Source organism: Sminthopsis crassicaudata, chromosome 6 (genome assembly GCF_048593235.1).
Source record: "Sminthopsis crassicaudata isolate SCR6 chromosome 6, ASM4859323v1, whole genome shotgun sequence".
Lineage (NCBI taxonomy): Eukaryota > Metazoa > Chordata > Mammalia > Dasyuromorphia > Dasyuridae > Sminthopsis > Sminthopsis crassicaudata.
The window spans coordinates 21,849,662-21,869,885 of NC_133622.1; the positions used below are offsets into that span (position 1 = coordinate 21,849,662).

The 20,224-nt window shown below is 33.8% G+C and overlaps 1 protein-coding gene across 2 annotated transcripts in view; it reads left to right on the plus strand.

Moving 5' to 3' along the window:
• Nucleotides 1–20,224, plus strand: part of PCDH7 (protocadherin 7) — a 483,311-nt gene that overhangs the window by 201,540 nt on the left and 261,547 nt on the right. Inside the window, exon 2 of one of the 2 annotated variants that reach the window (XM_074273949.1) lies at nucleotides 8,646–8,862. In XM_074273949.1, coding sequence (XP_074130050.1) covers nucleotides 8,646–8,862 — 217 coding nt within the window. The remainder of the gene's footprint in view (nucleotides 1–8,645; nucleotides 8,863–20,224) is intronic. The other variant, XM_074273950.1, reaches the window with a different exon arrangement.

Genomic DNA, 20,224 nt, shown 5'->3' on the forward strand with positions numbered 1-20,224 from the left:
GTCAACTGAAAATGGCAGTATCTACAAAGAGGAGCACTGGGGCTTCATCTCTTGTTAGACAAAGTCCTAGGCAGGAGTTTTCAGTAAATGGTTTGAAAACCAAATCAAGTCCAACTGGTTTTAAGGCAGCATCTTATTGTCAGTGTTTCAGTGGGAAGAGCATTATATGTCATCCATACATATTTTTTTTTCTTTAAAGTATATCATTGTTAAGTAATAAAATATTAATCGCAAAATTTCAAGATTTTTAAATGCCACCTGAGAACCACCGGTTGCCCTTTGACTCTCTTACTCAGTCCTACTTCCATGGCCCCTTATTGACTATAGAATTAAGAACAAATTCACCTATTTAGCATTTAAGCCCTTTACAGGGTGATTTCTTTAAATGTTCTTCTTGATTTTCCTTTAGGCATATTACAGTCAGCATATGTTTCTTACCCATAGCGTGGTACTTCCTAATTGTACCCAAGATTTTGTGTCCGATGATCTCCTTGCAAGTCTGTAAAGTGCTTTCTCTTCCTCTCCAACTCTAGCTTTCCTGGGACCCTTCTAGACTCAGCTCAAATCCCACCTTCTGCACATGGCTATTTAGGTGATCTCCTTCCCGTTGCTGAGAGCCTTCCTGGAGATAATTTTCTATTTTCACTTAATCATTATTTCTATTCTGTCTCTTTCATTAGAAAGTGAGCTTGGAAATGGGGTTCATCTTCTTGCCTTTATCTGTACCCTTAATGCTCAGCACAATTTTGTAGTTATTTAGTATTATCCAACTCTTCATGACCTTTTTTTTTTTTTTTGGCATAGATCCTAGAGTGGTTTTCCATTTCCCTCTCCAGCTCATTTTACAGATAGGTTAAACTGAGGCACACAGAGTTTGTCCAGTGTCACACAGCTACAAAGTGTTTGAGACCAGAAGATGAGTCTTTTTGATTCTGGTTCTCAGACTCTATCCACTGTGTCAAACATAATCATCACTTACTAAATACCTGTTGACTAACTGGATGAATATAAAAATTAAGCTAATTCAAGGAAAGTATCATTAGAATTTAGATAAATTAACAAGAGAGGCAGTGTAACGTCATAAATGGAAGACTCAGGAATACAGGATTAATATCCACTGGCACACATTGGTGGTGTGATCCCGTCATGTACTTTCTCGGATCTGTATGAGTAGACAGAGTTTGCTCAGCTGTATCTCCTGCTACCGATAAGATCATAAGGCAGGATGAAAAAATATATTTATAATAGAGTATAAACTTTGGAAATTAAAATCCAAACTGGGTCTCACAACTGCATTATGATTTACAGCACTATTTACCGAAGCTTCATGAATCACTGAACCACCATAAATTTTTGAAAAACACTCCTAAAATATAATGGAAAGTAGTTATATAGCTTTGGCCTGAGGAATAATACCTTTTATAGTATATATCTTTGAGGGAGCTTAAGGCTCTTTTTATAAACTATCTCATTAATTCTCAGAGTATTTCTGTTAGTAACGGGTAGGTATTATTATCTCCATTTTACAGATGAGGAGCCTAAGGCACTGAAATAAGAGGTCAACAGCCATGTACAAGGTCAGGTAGAAAATCTATATGGTTGCTTGGAATAGAATTTGCCTTTTTTTTTTTTTTTTTTTTTTTTTTTGTTTGTTTGTTTGACAACATCATTCTTATCAAAAATCTCCTTTTCCATCAGTTTAAGTCTATCTTGTCTCTTTTTTTTTTTCTTTTGTCATCTTGAATTTCATTCTTTTATTTCTGTAACAGCTCACTTACCCTCCTTTTACCTCCTCTTATTCTTCTTTCACCTTTAGCCCTGGTTTCCCTTCAATTATTTCCTTTCCCTGCCTTATTTTCAACTTTTTCCTCTGCTTTCTCCCTTCCCACAAATATGAATCTTTCAAGCCATAAAGAGAAAATCTGTATCTGGCTCTGCTATCCTTGCAACTGTCATCCTGTTCCTTTCCTCCCATAAATAGATGGTGGCCAAATATTGAATAGGACAGGAATCTATAATCCTTGGGTCTAACGTTGCTAATTCTCTCATTTTATTGGTCCTACTTTTTATGTGGGTATCTGAAAATGATGCTGTTATAATTCATTATTCACCTGTGATTTTTTTTCTGGAAATTATTGGCTACTTCCTCCATTTAAAAATGTCATATTTGTTGCTTTTAAGAGTATGAACCAGCTTTTTTTAAAAAATCCACTATTTCTCTTTATTTCCTTCAAAATTCAATTTAAAATTTTGGTGACATTCTGACCCTGAAACAAGAAAATGGGAGTTACACACATATATTGTATCTAGGTTAAACTGTAACACATGTAAAATGTATGGGATTGCCTGTCATCTAGGGAAGGAGTAGAGGGAGGGAGGGGAAAATTTGGAAAAAGGAATACAAGGGATACTGTTATAAAAAATTACTTATGCATATATACTGTCAAAAATTATAATTATAAAAATAATAAATAAAATAAAATTTTGGTGGCTTTAGAGTTTACTGCCACATACATTCTTTCTATTGTATTATGGGGTCATCAGTTTAGAACTGGAAAGCAGTCAGACCATACACTTCATTTTCTAGATGAGGGAACGGAGCTCTAAAATAGAAAGTGGTGAACCCCTTTCCTCTGATAATAAATTTAGTGCATCTTGTATTAACCCTCTTAGTAGTAATCAGTTGTGAGATTTATCCTGTCCTCTGCCAATAATCCATTGCTTGCCCTGAGCAAAAAAAAAAAAATTAAAAAATTAAAAAAGCAAATTCTCTTCTTAAATTATCTAGTCAACTGTTCACTTTTCACAGCCTAATTATGCCTAAAAAGTCAAAACATTCAACGGGGAAGATGAAGTCATCAGTATCTCCAAGTCCTTCAGTTTTCTACATGGTACTTCAAAGTCACTTTTGATACCTCTTAGAATTTCCTTAATCTTCCATTTGTTCTCAAATAAATCAGTGAAAGTGGGCAGCAACAAGTAAAGGGGTCAACCCAAATGACCTCGGAGGTTCCTTTCAGCAGAATATATGAAGCCATGAAAGTATAATGAGATTTTTGTACTCTTCTTTATTTCTCAGATAAATTTCTGTGTCTTTGATATTGAAGCACTCCCTGGTCACCTCTGCTTCATTAAATCCTAGATTCCTTTAAGATACACCTCAAATATGAGATCTAATCCTTCTGACTAGTTACTGGTACCTCTTTCCATTGTTCAGATAATTTTTATATATTTTATTTATATACATTATATTTGTATTTTAAATTGTATTGTTCCAAATACCCCCCTCTCTAAAGGGATGGAAATCCACTAAAAGATAGGGACAATTTCACTTTGGTCTTTGTGTCACCAGGACCTAACAAAATCCCACATAGAAGAGGTGCTTAAAAACGGGCTTTGGGTGAATGATTCAGTGAAGGTTCTCAAGGAGAAGAGCACTATTTCCGATTAACCACATAATGTCTACATGTAGCGCTTACTCTCCCTTTCCGTAGGGAGGTGCCAGCTCTTTTGATGGGGCTTTCCTTTCTGAGGAAACTAACGGAATTGCTGGTGACCCTCCTGGATTACTTCCTCCATAATTTCTTCAAAACTTTCATCTCTGCTAATGACAGAGTAGAGGAACATTTGTCAAGCACTTTATCATTATCTCCTAGAAGACTGTCTTAAAGAACAAAGAATCTGAATTAGCCTTAGACATAACAAGTCACTTAACAAGTATCCTGGAGATTATCAGAATAGGCCTGTCAATTATCAGTTCCTCAATCTCAAAGCATATTAGTCTCTATTGATTCTAATTGTAAATTTCCCTGAGTACTGAGTGCTTTGGGTAGTATTACACCTCCTTATCCCTCTTCTCCCCTATTTGTGAATTTACTAAAGTCATGGATGATAGACACAGAGTCAATCACTTGTCTACAAGTTTACAGGACACACACACACACACACACACACACACACACACACACACACGATCTGTTTCCCTTTTAGTCTTCACTCAGTCTCTACTGACAATTGTAAGTAGTGGAAAATTAGCCTCATGACCTAGGTTGCATAACTAGAAAAGTATTTTTAAATATGTCCATTACATGTCCCATTGGAAAAATGGGCGTAGAATTATTTTATCTCATGTCTCCTAAATGTTCTTTCCCCCCACAAATTTTAAATTGGTGTATTTCCTAAAATTTTGCTTAGTATTGCAGATCTTATTATGCAGCTGAAAGAACAGTATTTTGCCAAAATGCTATAAAAAGAGAGCTCATGAGTCAGTGATACAGAACCACTATTATAATGCAGTCCTCTTATATGATATTGCAATTTGAGGGTACAGAAGATAGTTGAATTTTTCATGAACTACTGTATTAAATAATCTCCTTTTGTCTGAATATAAATTTCATTCATCTAAAGGATCTGCAGTAAAAGTAAAAGCATACTTAGGTAAAATAAAAGTGTAAATGAATTTGTGTTTGCAAATAGTAATACTGCTTTAAAAATCAATATTCTGTATTCTAATGTGAACATGATAAAAATGGTCCATTTCTATGATTGGAACCACCATTCATATATATAGGAAGGTTTAATTTTATCCTGTAGCTATTCCCCGTCCCTTATATCTCAAATTTATCAAAAGCCTTTTGATTTGACCTCCATTAAACTTCTAACATCTCTTTCCTTAATTTCCCTTGTCATTAACGAAATATAGACCTTAATTCATACTTTTATAGACTATTGCAACCTGATATTTTGAGTTTCTTTTCTTTCTAGTCTTTCCTTTAAGCTACCAAAATAATTATTCTTTTTCCTGGATTGGGTTATATTATCCCAAAGTCTTCTATCCTATCATCCATGGAATCAAGTTTAAGTTCCTTTGACTTGCATTCACAGCTTTCCACAATCTGTCACCACCTTTCTTTTTAATCTATAAATATGTAAAAAAGCCTTTTTTAAGTTCCATAAAGATAGGTACCATGTTTAATGTAGAATTTACATTTTGGTGAAAGCCTAGAGTAGTACAAATAAGAAAAAAAATCCTAAAAAATTATCAGTAATAAGTTCTTCAGAAAAATTATTTTCTTTCTATAAACATGGACAATAAACATCATCCTTTAACATGTGAACACCCATCTATGAACAATCATCTAAAAACATAAAACTATAATATGTATATTTCAAAGTGAATTATCTGATTGTCCTCCGGATTTTTCTTGGTTGTATGTGTGTGATTTTTAAAGATTTTTTCATTTGTATTGAACATATATTTTCCTGAAATAGGACAATTGGAACTTGAAAAAATATTATTTGGCAAATATTAAACATAAAACTGATTTTTAAAATATATTCCAATTCTCCTGACATGAACATTGCTATTCTGTCTTAAAACCAATAGCTTGCCTAGATGTCTTTATTTTCTCTTCCATGAAGCTCAACTTAAGAATATAAATTCTATGTGCAGAGAATAGGCAACATGTAGTTTATTGACTTTTTGACTTTTATTTTTTTTCTTTTTATTTCAAGGTGTTCTTGTACTTTTACATTGTACTGTTAATAATTATTTGGGGATTTGCACGTCCAAGTTGTACATTCACTGAATTATATTATTATCTATCCTGTATCTATGTATTATAATTGCACAGGAGACTGAGTCATGTGTTTCAATAAAACTTTGGAAAATTTTAATTGCAACAATCCCAACCCCATGTATCCCACCAATTATCTTTTTTTTTTAAATAATTAAACATATACACGGGTAATTTTTCAAAAATGACCATTGCAAAGCTTTCTGTTCCAAATTATCTCCTCTTTCCCCCCATTTCTTCCTCTAGATGTCAGGGAGCATAATACATGTTAAATATGCTAAAATATATGTTGAATACAATATATGTATACATATTTATGGCTATCTTGCTGCACAAGAAAAAATCAGATAAAAAAGGAAAACAGAGAAAGAAAACAAAATGCAAGCAAAAACCAGAAAGAGTGAAAATGCTATGTTGTGGTCCACACTCAGTTCCCATAGTCCTCTCTCTGGGTGTAGATGGCTTTCTTCATTGGGACAGGCCTGAATCATCTCATTGTTAAAGAGCCATGTCCAGCAGAACTGATCGTTGTTTAGTCTTGTTACCATGTACAATGATCTCCTGGTTCTGCTCATTTCACTTAGCATCAGTTCATATAAGTCTCTCCAGGCCTACCCCACCAATTATCTAGTCTCCCGTCAAAACATGAAATGACTTTTAATCTGGTATAGTTTGTTATTCATGAGTTCATGCTAACTCTTTATGATCATTTCCTTTTCAAAATATTAATTATCCTTTTTTATAAAATATTCTAATATCAATATATAATATACATATATATTGATATACATATATATCAATATAAAATATTCTGATAGCAATCAAAGCCAAGTTCATTGATCTATGCAAGGCAGATCCCCTTCTCATCTATGGCCTTAAAAAAAAATGAGACAATATTTGCTGTTTCCTAGGTTTATGACACGTTTTGCTTTTTTCTACAGTCTTTCAGAGAATACTCTCAGAAGCTCAGTAATCATGATCATCAGTTTTTCAATCCTTTTTGGGACCTAATCACTTATCAAAGGTATCCAGGGAATTTAAATCTTCCCTTTGAGCTATTTTTATTAAAGAACTTTCCAACAGAAGGGCTTGTTCCTTAGCAGGGAAAACAAAAGAAAATTTAGTGGTTCTGATTTATCACCATCATCAGTTGTCATCATCTCGTTCACCCTGAGTATTGGCCATGTTCATTGCTTAGTTCTTTTCTTGTCCCCAATATAGTGAGTTCTTCCTTTCAAACTTTGACCTGTCCAATCAATCTTTAGCAATAGGGCCAACATCTGGACACGATTATGTCATTTCCTTAGTTGTTCAAAAAACCTAATTGTTGCTCTTGACCACCAAAAATTGGCACCTAAATGAACTAAATGACCCCAAGGGAGCCCTGAGCCTATAGTCAGGAAACTCTGAATTCAAATTTTACCTTAGACATTTGCTAGCCATGTGACCTTGGACAATATACTTACCTTCTGTCTATCCCAGCTTCTTCATGTCTAAAATACAAATAAACGCAGCTACCTTGTAGGGCTGTTGTCAGGATCAAATGACTATTTGACTATAATATACTAATACAATACTTGGTACACAGTAGTTTAGTAAAGTTCTTTCCTTCCTTCCAATGACTATAATCCAAATTCTTTATGTTATTATTTAAAGTATTTTGTGATTACTCTGCTACATATTAACCGATCAATTCATTGACCTCTGATCTATTTTTTTTCCTTCTTCTTCCCTGTTTTTATATGCCTCTACCTGGAATTGCAACAGTCTTTAGTTGTTGACCTTACTCTTCTTTTCTAAATCTCAGTTCAAGCACCAGTTCTTCCAATATTGTTTCCTTAATTCCGTATCTATCGGCTGTCTTTCTCTCCACGAATTTCTCAAATGCAGTTGTTTGGCTTCTCCTATACACTTAATAATTTTTGCGACATATTATAATAACTCTGTTCAGATTAATCTCTAAAAGAATGTAAACTACTTAAGGCAAGAACTGCATTTGTTTCCATCTTTCCGTCTCATAACAGATAATTAATACATGTTTACTGAACTATATATCATTTGTCTCCAACACTTCACTGGATTTGTCATCTCTTTAATGGCTATTCCTTCCAATGGGATAGATTAGGAATCCAACCAATCTGTATAGCTACTGTATGTTTTCCTCTGTAAATCCCCTAGAATTCTCCATTTAATCTTGCAGGGGCTTCCTAGCAATAACTTAATAGCGGGTATATTTTAGTGTAGTCTTTAAACTGTTCAATGAATGTCCTCTCTCATATACTATGACCAGCACATTTTTCCATCTTTTAAAATCCAGGGTAAAATCCACACAGCTATATCCAATACTTTAGTAAACAACACTCTATAATAATCAATATTCCGATCCGTTGTCATAAATTTGCTGTGAATTGTACTGTTTGTAAAGCCTTGATTGTTTATGAGATCTAAATATGGCCAACCATGGACAAACAACATTGAGACTAACTGTCACAAGTGCTAAAAAAAAAAAAAAAAAAAAAAAAAAAATTAGCATGTTTTATTTTGCAATAATGTTATTCCCAGTAGTTTTTACTAGATTGTGAGTTCTTTGAAAACAGTGATCATTTTGCTTTGTTTTTAACCTTTCTTTGTATCCCCTGTGCTCTCCCAAGCCACATAATAGGTACCCAATAAATCCATGTTGACTTGTTGTTGACTTCCAAAATGACAAGCAGCTATTTTTGCAAATAATTTTCTATATTAACTTTTGTCTTCTATAATATTCTATGTTCTATAATAACTACATTATAGTTCTATCAGGAACGACAGATTCTAAAGTAATCAAGTATGAATTTGTTCTTATGTCAATCAAGATTTTTATGTGGGCTTTTATCCAATATTGCTTTTTTTTTTTTCTGAAATGGACCTCTGCACCAAAAGATAGCACCTAATTCGTTAAATGATTTAAAAGATTGACCTTTTTTATCTCCTTAGTAAGTTGTAGGCATTGCTGTACTTAATTCATGTTTTAAAAATCAATGATTTCCACGCCTTCCCATTTAGTGACATTCAGAATCTTTTCTCTTGCAGCCATTTCGTAGAGTGACGTTTTCTGTTGTGAGTCAGCCTCAGGACCCACATCAGGGGTCATTGCAGAGTTGCTATGACAGCGGGCTGGAGGAGTCCGAAACACCAAGCAGTAAGAGTTCATCAGGGCCAAGACTGGGTGCCCTTCCACTCCCAGAGGACAACTATGAGAGGACTACGCCGGATGGCAGTGTTGGTGAGGCAGAGCATATGGAAAATGGTAGGGCCAAACACAACATTCACACGCATAATCACGCTAGAGAGCCATAATAAGTAGACTTGTGGAAAGGCCAGTCTAAAACTACCATAAAATAGTTTAAACTAAAACGATTTTATTTTAAAATGATGAGGTTTGTTAAAAAGCAGGGATATCAAATAAGGAATCATAACTCTACAAATAAAATCAACTGAAATTGTTCCGTTATCTTAAAACTATTCCTCTGAAACAGTCAATTTGCTAATAAAAATGTCAGTGCAGCAGCCAACATGGAGGAAGCAATCCAGGCACAATTCTTTAGAACCCAAACCGAGAAAGCTCATGTATTTGTTTTCTTCTATTCATTTTTGTCATGCAACTATTTCTTCAATTGCAAATGTCCAGTCTTACTGAAGGAAAATAACAATGAAAACACCTTGCTCAACTCTCCCTTTTTCCCAGGCCCTAAGAGAAGTGTTTTCAAAAAAAATTATATTTGGCTTCAGCTAGGTGCTGTGAGTAAATTATGAGTTACCAGTAAATTATGACAATCCTAGTAGAATCTGCCACTTGAATGCAACATTCAAATTTATCTAGCAAGGAAAGAAACACCTTTTTTTCCCCTTGTTGTGAGGTGTTGGATTCGTATTCTTTTACATTAGAAACAAGCAATAGTAAATATTTAGTGGAAGTTTCATGTCTGAAAAGAAATCATTTAGAAACATGACATTTTAAAAAATTCTCTACGACACATATTTTATTTTATTTTCAGGCCATATACATTCCTATTAGTGTTTGCCCCAAATAATAGGTTTTTGTTAGTCTGTGAAATGCTGAAGTTTTGATTATTTTTGTAATTATTTCAAATATATGTATATCCATATACCTATAAAGGTAGGAAAATGTGTTTACATGTAGGAGGAAGCAGAATTTCAAGTAGTTTCACAATAGTACAAAATCAAGTTAGCTTTAGAAGAATTCAGTAATTGGCTTAACACTTAGTGATCGTCCTTCCCTATTCCATCCCCAAATTGAAATAAAACTTTCCTTTTAAAAGTATACTGCTTTCTGTAGCCAAAATATGTAAATTAACAAATATTTTAGAAATAAAAAAATTGATATGTTTTTATACAGCAACTTTGAAATTGGGCATTATAATATAGAGAGGAATAACTTGACCAAGAATGAAATTATTATTAAAGTTACTCTCATTCAATAATTATTTTGACAACATTCACCATTATTGTTTGGCTGAGTAGGTCTGATCTTGGATCTAACGATTGATGGTCCACGTTGTTTAATTATTCAGGGTTCAAATTGGCGTTTTGCCTTATGGCTACGAAGGCATGCTTATCTGTGTGTATGATAGTGTGTTTTTATATGGGTAGAAAGAGTTTGTTATGTTGCTGTTTTTAAGCTGACGAGCCCTTTGGAGCCACACTTGATAGATTTTAAGAAGTTTTAATTTTAAATTGAAATGCCAATGACTGTGTAGTTAAGATATATGTTGACAATCACTTGGCCAGTGCAAAGGTTCCTCTGGAAAACTGTGTCATATATATAGCGCATTTAGAAGAAGGAGCATTGACATACGTATTATGAATTTAAGCGAATCTTTAGTTTTCACCAATAGCTTTCATTGAACATAAAGATTTTCTTAATCCATTGAGAACTCTATAAAGGACAAAATGTTCATTTTTGTGTTATTTTGGTTCTTCAAAGAAATTTTGTTTCATTAGTAAATAGATTTAGACTCTTGACTATTGTAATCTAAATCGAGTTACCTTGACAGTTTTTAGTTCATGTATGGCTATTTGATTTCTTTGAAAAAAGAATTATGAAAATGATTCAGCAAAACATAACTATACCAATATATGTTATGTTTTAGAAAATATTCCATAGGATAAGTAACAGGTGAGACCATCATTAGGGAACATACTTTTCAGGGGACACTCTTAGTTGTTTAAAAACAAAAAGTCGGAATTACTTTATTTTGGGCTCAGATAAAAGTGGGGGCTTTTGTCATGACCGTGATCCTTGGGATTTTGCTGTTTTTGAAATTTTGGATTTATATAGCAGCTTGTCATCTGCTTTGCAGAAATTCTTTTAGCAGTGATCTGTAGGTAATGACAGAAGGAGATAGGATGTACTTCAGTTTCTCTAAATGGAGCAGTTGACATTTGAGGGAGAGTTTTGTTAGGTCCAAGTTTTCTAGTTACTTGTCTTCCAGCTGTAAAATACAATTGAATTGCTGGGATTCTGGTAATTTCATCTTCCATATTAATGGATCATTCTGGCATAAATAGATTTGGAATTGAAACCTGTCAGGTATTCATTTGTCATATTTAATTGGAATCCAGGTAATCTAGAGCGTCTTGCTTGGTTAGGTTTTAATCAGGATTTGTATTGGGTTTCCATGGATTTTCCATGAAAAGACCATTTTGGATTCTGTCCTTGTTCTTAATTGCTATTACTTCCAATATTTAGCATTTCATTCCAACCTGTGTGGAACAATGCAGTGATAACTAATTGCTTTGGCTTTACTTTCATTTTAAAGTTTAAAAAGATAATTTACAGGACAGAAATATAAAGGCTTTTAGTGTTACAATGCATCCTATTCATAAATGGGGAGAATTAATGAAAACAAGTTATTATAATGGCAGAGTATGGGAAAAGAAAGTACCTGAAACCTCAGAAAATTGAAAGGAGGGAGCAACGAAGCACATCTCAATGGCAAATCAAAGGTCTTTTGCACCTTTTTATTTAGCAGAATCAGGTGCAGACAGTAGACCATTAAGTTCAGTCACTTTAAATAAACTATATACTTTATTACTTCTGTGGTGGGTGTTAATTGTAGAATAACAAATTTATCAATAAGCATTTTTTTCAAATCCACAGTAGACACTGTGGCAGGTGCTGAGGATACTAAGACAAAGTAGTCCCTACCTTCAAATAACTTCTATTATTCTGATTTTCCATTTATATTTGGTGGAGGATGGTAAAAGAACACAACACGATTGCTTGTAGCCTGAATGTGAAAACGTACTATTAGGAGATACATGAGTTGGTATGATTAGGTATTTAGATTTCATCTAAAAAAAGGAGAAAATCCCATATCTCTATTCATTCTAAAGATTAGTTGGAAGGCTTTGAACAGAGACGGTATCAAACTAAAAGACCAACTTGCCAATTAATTTAATGAAGTACTAAGCATCCTTGTTCCTTCCCCCTTCAATCCTTCTCCACCAGAACCGCATTTTGAAGACCTAGGTTTTTCCCGTCCCTGTGATCATGTTTTCCCATCATCTCACATGTGCACACCACTGAAACTCATTGCTTTATTTCACCCTGGTGTACGTACTCTGATTTACAACTAATATTATGTCAGATTTGAGGTCTACAATAGGAATCAGGATGTCTAGAGCCTAGTCCGGTGTTATTTGGTACTAAAGAAATAGCCCCTGACTTTAATTTTGGTTTCTGTATTTATAGAGTTAGAGATTTGGTCTCTAAGACTATCTCTAGCCTCTACATTCTATGCTCTCCCCCAAATTGATATTCACCTTTGTATCTCTTCTCTGTAGTTCTATCTCTATCTTCTATGGTGACAGTTATACTGATGAATTAATATGGATAACCTAAAGGCAGCTCAAGACCCTCTTCTGCTTCCTAATAGCCTCTATGCAGATGATAAATTTGTTATTTAAGCCCAATGAGCAATGGGACCTTATCTCCAGGTCAGAGAGGGAGAGCTGATCAGGGGAAGATAGAGACATTGACAGATATTAACAAAGAATATAGTAAGATAGATGGACCTCCATTATAGTATACCGTGTAAGCAATGCCTTACACATCGGATAAGTAATAGGAGAGTGTAGGTCAAATATTGACTATCCTTTTAAAAACCTTCAAAATACTGGTTTCTTCCCTCCATCCTCTTCTGTATCTTGGACTCAGTGGATGTTTTCTAGGTAAAAGCTGTAAAAGATGAAAAACAAAACACATTTCCATTTGTTGGGTGTAATTTTGCCAATAATATCCCCTAGGAAATCAAGGATATTGAGTACTTGCTATCCAAAATAGACAGTAGCATATTTACGAAATCAAAGCAGAGTGATTTCAATGACATTTAACACAGACATGGATGATGTGTCTGATTTCTCTTGTTAAAATAGCTAGCTTTTTAGGTCTCCATTGTTTTTAATCATGACTTTTCTACTTATTTAAGGCAGGTTTCTCAAAATAATTTAAATGATGTCAGAAAGTCAGCCATTGCAACATCTTAATTAATTTTAGTACTTCTTCGTTTACTTTTTGCTTTGTGTGAATTTGTGTCTTCACACATTAATATTTATAAAAATCTTATCTTTCTTTTTTTTAGTTTGTGAGGAAAATGATCATGATAATATAATCATTTTGGGGTGACATTTACTTGATGTTCCACTTACTCCTTCCTTCATTTCTATAACAATGAAATTATTATTAGTTCTGTATTGACATCATTTAGTCCACAAACATTTGTGAAGTGACTTCTTTGTGCAAAGCATGAGGTTATGTGCTAGAGATTCACAGTAAGAACTGAATCATATATGACTTCCAATAGTTGATTGTTTGGCATGGGGGTGGGAAGAAGTCATGAGTGTATATTTAACTATGAAATGAGAGGGAGAGATGAGTTGACAGAGGTCTATGATGAAATACTCTAAGACTTCTGAGGGAGGAGAACTTATTTTCACCAGAGGACGATGAATATGGGCAAAAAGAAACATTTGAGTGAAATTATCAATGCCCATTTAGAAGAATCATATAGCAATATGGATTGAAAAAGGTTCAGGGTAGATCAGGAAAACAAGTTAGGGAGGCAATTACAATGGTTTAGATGAGAGAAGATGAACATCTGAATAAAGGTGATTGCAATGGAAGATGTGAGATGGGGGAAAAAACAAAGGATATTGTGAAGATAGATCAGATCTGAAGCTTTTGAAAACTGATTATGTGTAGAGTGAAGGAAAGAGATGAGTTCAAGCTGACTTCAAAGTTATCAGGCTGGGTTATGGGGAGAATAGGCTTGCCATCAATGGAAAGAGAGATGTTAGGGAGAGGTCCAGATTTTGGAGGAAGATGATGAGTTCATCTTTGGACATCTTGAGTTTAAGATGCTTTTGAACATCCAGGTGGAGCAATCCAGAAGGGAAGTATAAATGTGGGCCTGAGTACTGGAGCAAGTTTGGTAGTGATGGAGATGGAGATTTAGTAATTTTGAAAAAAGAGAGAGAGAGAGAGAGAGTAAGAGAGAGAGAGAGAGTGTGTTGGTGAGATCATTAAGCAAGAGAATATACATTGGGGAGAGGAGTTGACATTTATTTTATAGACTATAAACTCCATGCAATTCACGATCAATGAAACCTTTTTCTTATGTCCACACTGGTTTGTTTTATAGGTAAAATGTGAATTATACTGCCATGTAGTTATTTTAAATTTGACCTGGTTTTTCAATATTTTTTCAAAGTTATTGATATCTTTATGATTTTAATTATCATTGGCATATGCATGGGGGAAGAAGAAGGGTGGCAGAGGACCTGTCTTCTGCCTGGAGATAAGAAGATTTCAATATCCAAGTCCATTTCTCAGACTGCATTCAGAAAAGGGCTGATTATTGCCTAAATCCTGTAATCTGCTATGCATCAATAGTAAAAAGAACAATTTAATTGAATTTGGACTGAATATTGAAGAGATATTTGCTATCATTTCCTTAATTCTATTCAACAAACCAGCAGGTTTGTTTTTATCAAGTACCTTCTACCAAAAAAAAAAAAAAAAAAAAAAAAAAAAAAGGTACTGTGATAAATGCTGATAACCAAAAGACCCAGCCATTGTCTTCAAGGAACTTGTAATCAAATAAGAGAGTCTTGAAATGTATACAAGGATTATCCTCTAACTCACATTTATGCAAAACTACATTATTTGCCCTAGAGTCTTACTTGGCAAAATCATAATGTTTTAAATTAAATAAAAAAGTTATACATGTTCAAGATGACATTTTTGGGAGGTAAATAATTTTCTTCCTTTAATGTTGGGCACATTTTTACTCTCTTAGATGTCGGTATTCTCCCTGCAAGATCCCTTTTTTTGTAAATCAAAAGATGGGAAGTGTAGAGCAACCTACAGGTCGAACATAGACATTCCACCATGTAAAGCCATTATCTCTTTCTAATTCAGGGAGAGAATTAATTTAATCAACAAGAATTTATTAAGCATCTGCTGTCTTCTCAGGCCTGAGAGTATCAATAGAAAAGTAATCTAGTTCTTGCCCTCAAGGACCTTAACATTCATTAAAGGAAATAACATAAATATGCTAATTATATACATTCAGATACAAAACAGGCCCAAGATAATCATGGATGAAAAGACCTATCCACTGCAGGATGAGAAATGGAGATATGAAAAATGGTTTGTTACCTATAATGGCGGTGACAAGTGACAATCAAGAGTAAGATACAGTGATGGGCCCCCTCACTTCTACAACTCTTCACTCTTCTACTACACTCTTCAAGGAACTAAAGAGAAGCTTTAATTAGGTAGTATGAACCAAAAAATGAATATATATGTATATATGTGTTTGTATGTGTGTGTGTGTATATGTATACATATATATGACAATACATTATTTAAGATGGAATCATAATTTTTTTAGTTTGAAATGTCACAAATTATATTGTTAGCAGCTATTTATTCCCTTTGAAAATGTGAATTTTTAATATGAATATGCAAAAATAAGAAATTATGAACATTTAAGATTTAGAGTATCCTTATCCTCATTTAGTTTATTTAAAAGTATTAGTCATATATTGATATTATATATGGTATACATTGTTATTTTAAATTCTACTTTAGCTTTAGGCTTCTTGCATTTACTTTAGAGTTTTAAAAGTAAATTATTTATTCGAAGCCTTGTTACGTTTGAAGGGAGTAATGTCAGATCTGAAAGTAACACTGAAAGTTACTCTTCTGCTTCCCAGTAATGTATTCATTCATATACTTCATAGATTTTGCTAAGAAAGGATCTCATCCTGAATTTTTACCTAATTTACACACTGTACATATTTTTCACATTTGGTTTATGTCCTGTGCTCTTATAATGAATATATTAATGCTGTAAACTGATCATTTCTTTACAAAAGGGAATCAAGCTCATTCTCTGGTTAAAAATATGTTCATGATACGAGTTATAAAACACAACTGTCAGGCTTTTATAGAAATAATTAATATGGGGCAGCTAGGTGGTGGAGTGCATAGACTACCAGCCCTGAAGTCTGGAGGACCTGAGTTCAAATCTGACCTCAGACACTTAACACTTCCTAGCTGTGTGATCCTGGGCAAGTCACTTAACCCCAATTGCCTCAGCAAAAATAAATAAATAAATAAAAAAGCAATAATTGATACAAATATTAAAATGTGCATCCCTACAAATTTCTTCTAAAGATCATTTTATTATTTTCTTGATCTTTCTGCGTACCTTGCCTTCAGCTATTTGGGCATTATTTCCAAAGTTATCCTAGACAATATTTTTCAACTCACTAAAACCCCAGAAGAGCCTCTTAAAGCTTAGTCTTGTTACCCATTTTCCTTTGCTTCAGTATACCAGATCTATTCCCACTTTCTTGACAAGGAACAGATCAGATTAGTTTGACATGATTTATTCTTCGTGATGCTACCCTGTGCTTGTTGTGTTGATTGAAAACTTATTTTGACCATCTACTCCCTTTATCCCTATTTCCTTTCCTTTCTATTTTAGAATTTTTAAAGATGCTGTTCTTCCATTTCATGGTTCATCTACCCCTCCCACCCCAGATCTACTATTAAGACAATTTAAAAGCCTTGCTTCTTAGACAAAATGGACCTGCTAAACATCATTTGAGTCCTGTGGGGGAATTGCAAGCATGTGGGTATGTTATCAGTGAATGACTTCTCCTTATTCACTTTCTGAAAAGGTGTCATGATCTCAGCAGTTTGAGCTGTTCCTTTCATTGACAAAAAACCCAATCTGTCCGTGCATGGCTGATTTGTGCCCCTATCATCCGTGTCCTTTCATAGGTGGTCCACAAGGGGATAGAGGTAACAAAAATAAACAAACAAAAAAACCCGCACAAATATAGGGGATCCTTCTCTCCTTTCTCTTGAATAGTGGAAAACAAGGGCTGTCTGCCTATTATCTCTTGTTCTTGTCATATGGGTAGCCTATCTTTATTTACCATGATGGTATTTAAATTTTCTTTCTGCTCATTTTCCTTCTTGCTCTCAACAAGCACCATTCCACTATGATGCACATTTTTGGTTCTTTAGAGATCACTGTGGATGGCTACATCAAACTTTTGAGTGGCTATAACTAGCATGTAGGTAAAGTGCTATGAGAGCTCGCTGACATAATGATTTATGTCCTCTACTTAAGGTTAGAAATTCCTGAGTTGATATTCTGTCTCAGTTCATCGCCATATGATTCTTACTTAATCTTATTTTGAGACTCAATTTCCTTATCTATAAAATAACGATAATAATTACATTTTCCTCAGAGACTAGATGAGAGAGGAGTGAACATCTGTAAAGCACTTTGTAAACCTTTAAACACTATATATACATGTTAGCGATGATGATGATGGCAAAAATCAAGGCCCTGTAGTGTTTTAAGACTTACTATAACTACCATGCAGGAAGAGATAATATTTGACATCCCAGAATTCTCTTGAAATTTTTGAATATGGTCACATCATACAAAAATACAATCTAGTCTCCTTTTTGTTCATATGGTAAGCATATAGAACAGTGAGAATTAGAGACAATCACACACACACAGATAGAGAGAGAGAAAGAAACAGACACAGAAAGAGACACACAGAGAAAGAGAGAGACAGAAAATTAATATACATCATGGTTTTTAGAATAGATGGATTATAAACTAGATTATTTTTATTCCTATTAAGTAAGAAACCTATTTATAGTTACTTAATAAAAAGGAATGAAGATATATGCTAGTCATAAGAACTTAGCTTGTTTCCTATGTAGCATCTTTAAATAAAATCTAACGACCATTCAGTTTGGATTTGCTGTGTTTGCATGAGGTCTGTAACTAGTTGATGGAGATTTTTTTGAAAGATTTAAAACAGAAGGAGTAGAATAAAAATCTAACTGTGTAAAAATCGAACATTCCTGCACTTCTATTTTAAAATGTGTACTTTCTGTTTTGCTCTTTCCATCAACTTTAAGATCAGAAAACATTTTATCGTTATGTAACTTAATATGTGCATAGCATACAGAAGGTGCTTACTAAGTGCTTATTGGTGGATCATTTCTAATTTTAAAATGTAGCAATATTTTATGTGGCATTTATGCTAGTGCCCTGTTGTTTCGACATTGCAGGTAATTTTGCATTTTAATAGCACTTCTAAGTTAGTCTCTACACTTGTGGCATAAGAAATAGCTCATTCTGCCAGAGGAGGAAAATATATGGACAGTTACAAGATTACAGCAAGAATTCTCAGCCTAGGTTGCCCTATAATCTCCCTAACCCAGAGTTCTGTCCCCGAGCTTGGAGAGCTGTCAGGATATATATATATATATATATACTTGCTTTCTCTTAGTTCACCTTCAGAGCCATTTAAACAAATGGATGAGAAGTGTCTGTGAACTCTTGAAATACCAGGATGATAGCAGAGAAGAAAATTTAATTTAGTTAATCAACTAACTGCAGACGTTCCTGGATGATTTAGAAAGCAAACAAATACTATTGATGTCCTTTCCCCATCACAAAACATTATTGAGGTTCTTTTGTAGTAGTCAATTTAGCAGTTTAAAGTGTTAAAATCTATTTTTTTTTCCTTTTTGATTTCTTGTCAAGTATTAAGGAGGAAGATGAAGGTCACTACTATTACCCTGCTATGCAGTAACTAGCAATGTACAATATACTCAAGCATATTAGAAGTCAACACTTTACTTTTAATCATATTATTAGCATTTCATAATAGGAAAAATGTGAATATCTTATTTACTTGAAAAGAAAATTGAATCAAGCTAGCTATGGAGCAATTCAGTGAATGCATGCGAATTGTCATTATTGACTAGACTTTATCTGTTCTTTCTTAGATGCATGACATTGCAATAGAATTGTAAATTTTAGCTGTTATTATGTCCTTTGCAACTAAAAATAATAAAATACCTTTACATAAGGAGTAAAAATTAATTCCATAGTGCAAGAAATTCCAATTCCACTTTGTTTTTATATGTATAGTACTCCAGAGATCTTGTATATGGAAGGCCTTTAACATTGACAAGAATTTATTAAGCACAGAAGGCACTAATGTCTTCCACATCCTTTTTTCTTTGTCTATAATTCAAATTCACGTAGAATTTTAAGTTTTTTCAAGGATTATACACATATATTATTTCATTAAAAATCATAAAATCTTATGAATTAACACGCTTGCTCTTTGTCACAATTTTGCCCATCATGAAACCAAGATTCTGAGACATTAAGTGACTTTTCCAAAATCACATAATTAGTCATTGTAAAGGGCTATTGTTATGGGTTTTATGATTCTTACTATATTGTAGTCTAAAAAAAGTAGTTGCCCAACTTACATGAAGATACAGTCCTTTTGTTGTATCATGAGATCTTATTGCTTATCCTACTTAGAGACCACATTAATAAATATTGAGTGTTGGGGAGTTCCTATGAAGTGCAAGGTAATCTGCCTAAAGGGCAGCTAGATGGAACAGTCAGGGAGAGTCCATCTTCATAAGTTCAAATCTGAATTCGGATGTATATTAGTCACATGACCCAGTTTATTAGTCATAATAAACTCATTAGTCATGAGGACCCAATTTCCTCTTCTGTAAAATAAGCTGGAGAAGAAAATGGCAAATCTTTCCAATATCTTTGCTAAGAAAGTCCCAAACGGAGTCAGACAAGAGTCAGACACAACCGCCTAAGGGACACAGCACAATTTAAAAATAAATACACATAGTATATTAACAAATAAATATGCTTTATAGATTAGAAAAATCTATAAACTCTCTATTTTTGATGTTTTGTCACAAAACTACATATTCTCCTTACCCACGTAGGCTCAAATGAAGTGAAAATATGCCCATGAGTCATCCTAGAATTTACACTGATTTTCATCCCTTTCATGTCATGGTACCTCACTTATCTACTGTACATTGTATCAATTACTTAAATAATTCTGATTAAAATTCAGCCTTAACCCAGATTATCCAAATATTTTACATTAATTTCAGTCTAGAATCTCTTTTAAAATATTTGAATTGGGAGTTTACATCGATCTGTCATTACCGGTCGCTAAGCCTTGACCTTAGATATGGGTATGTGTTT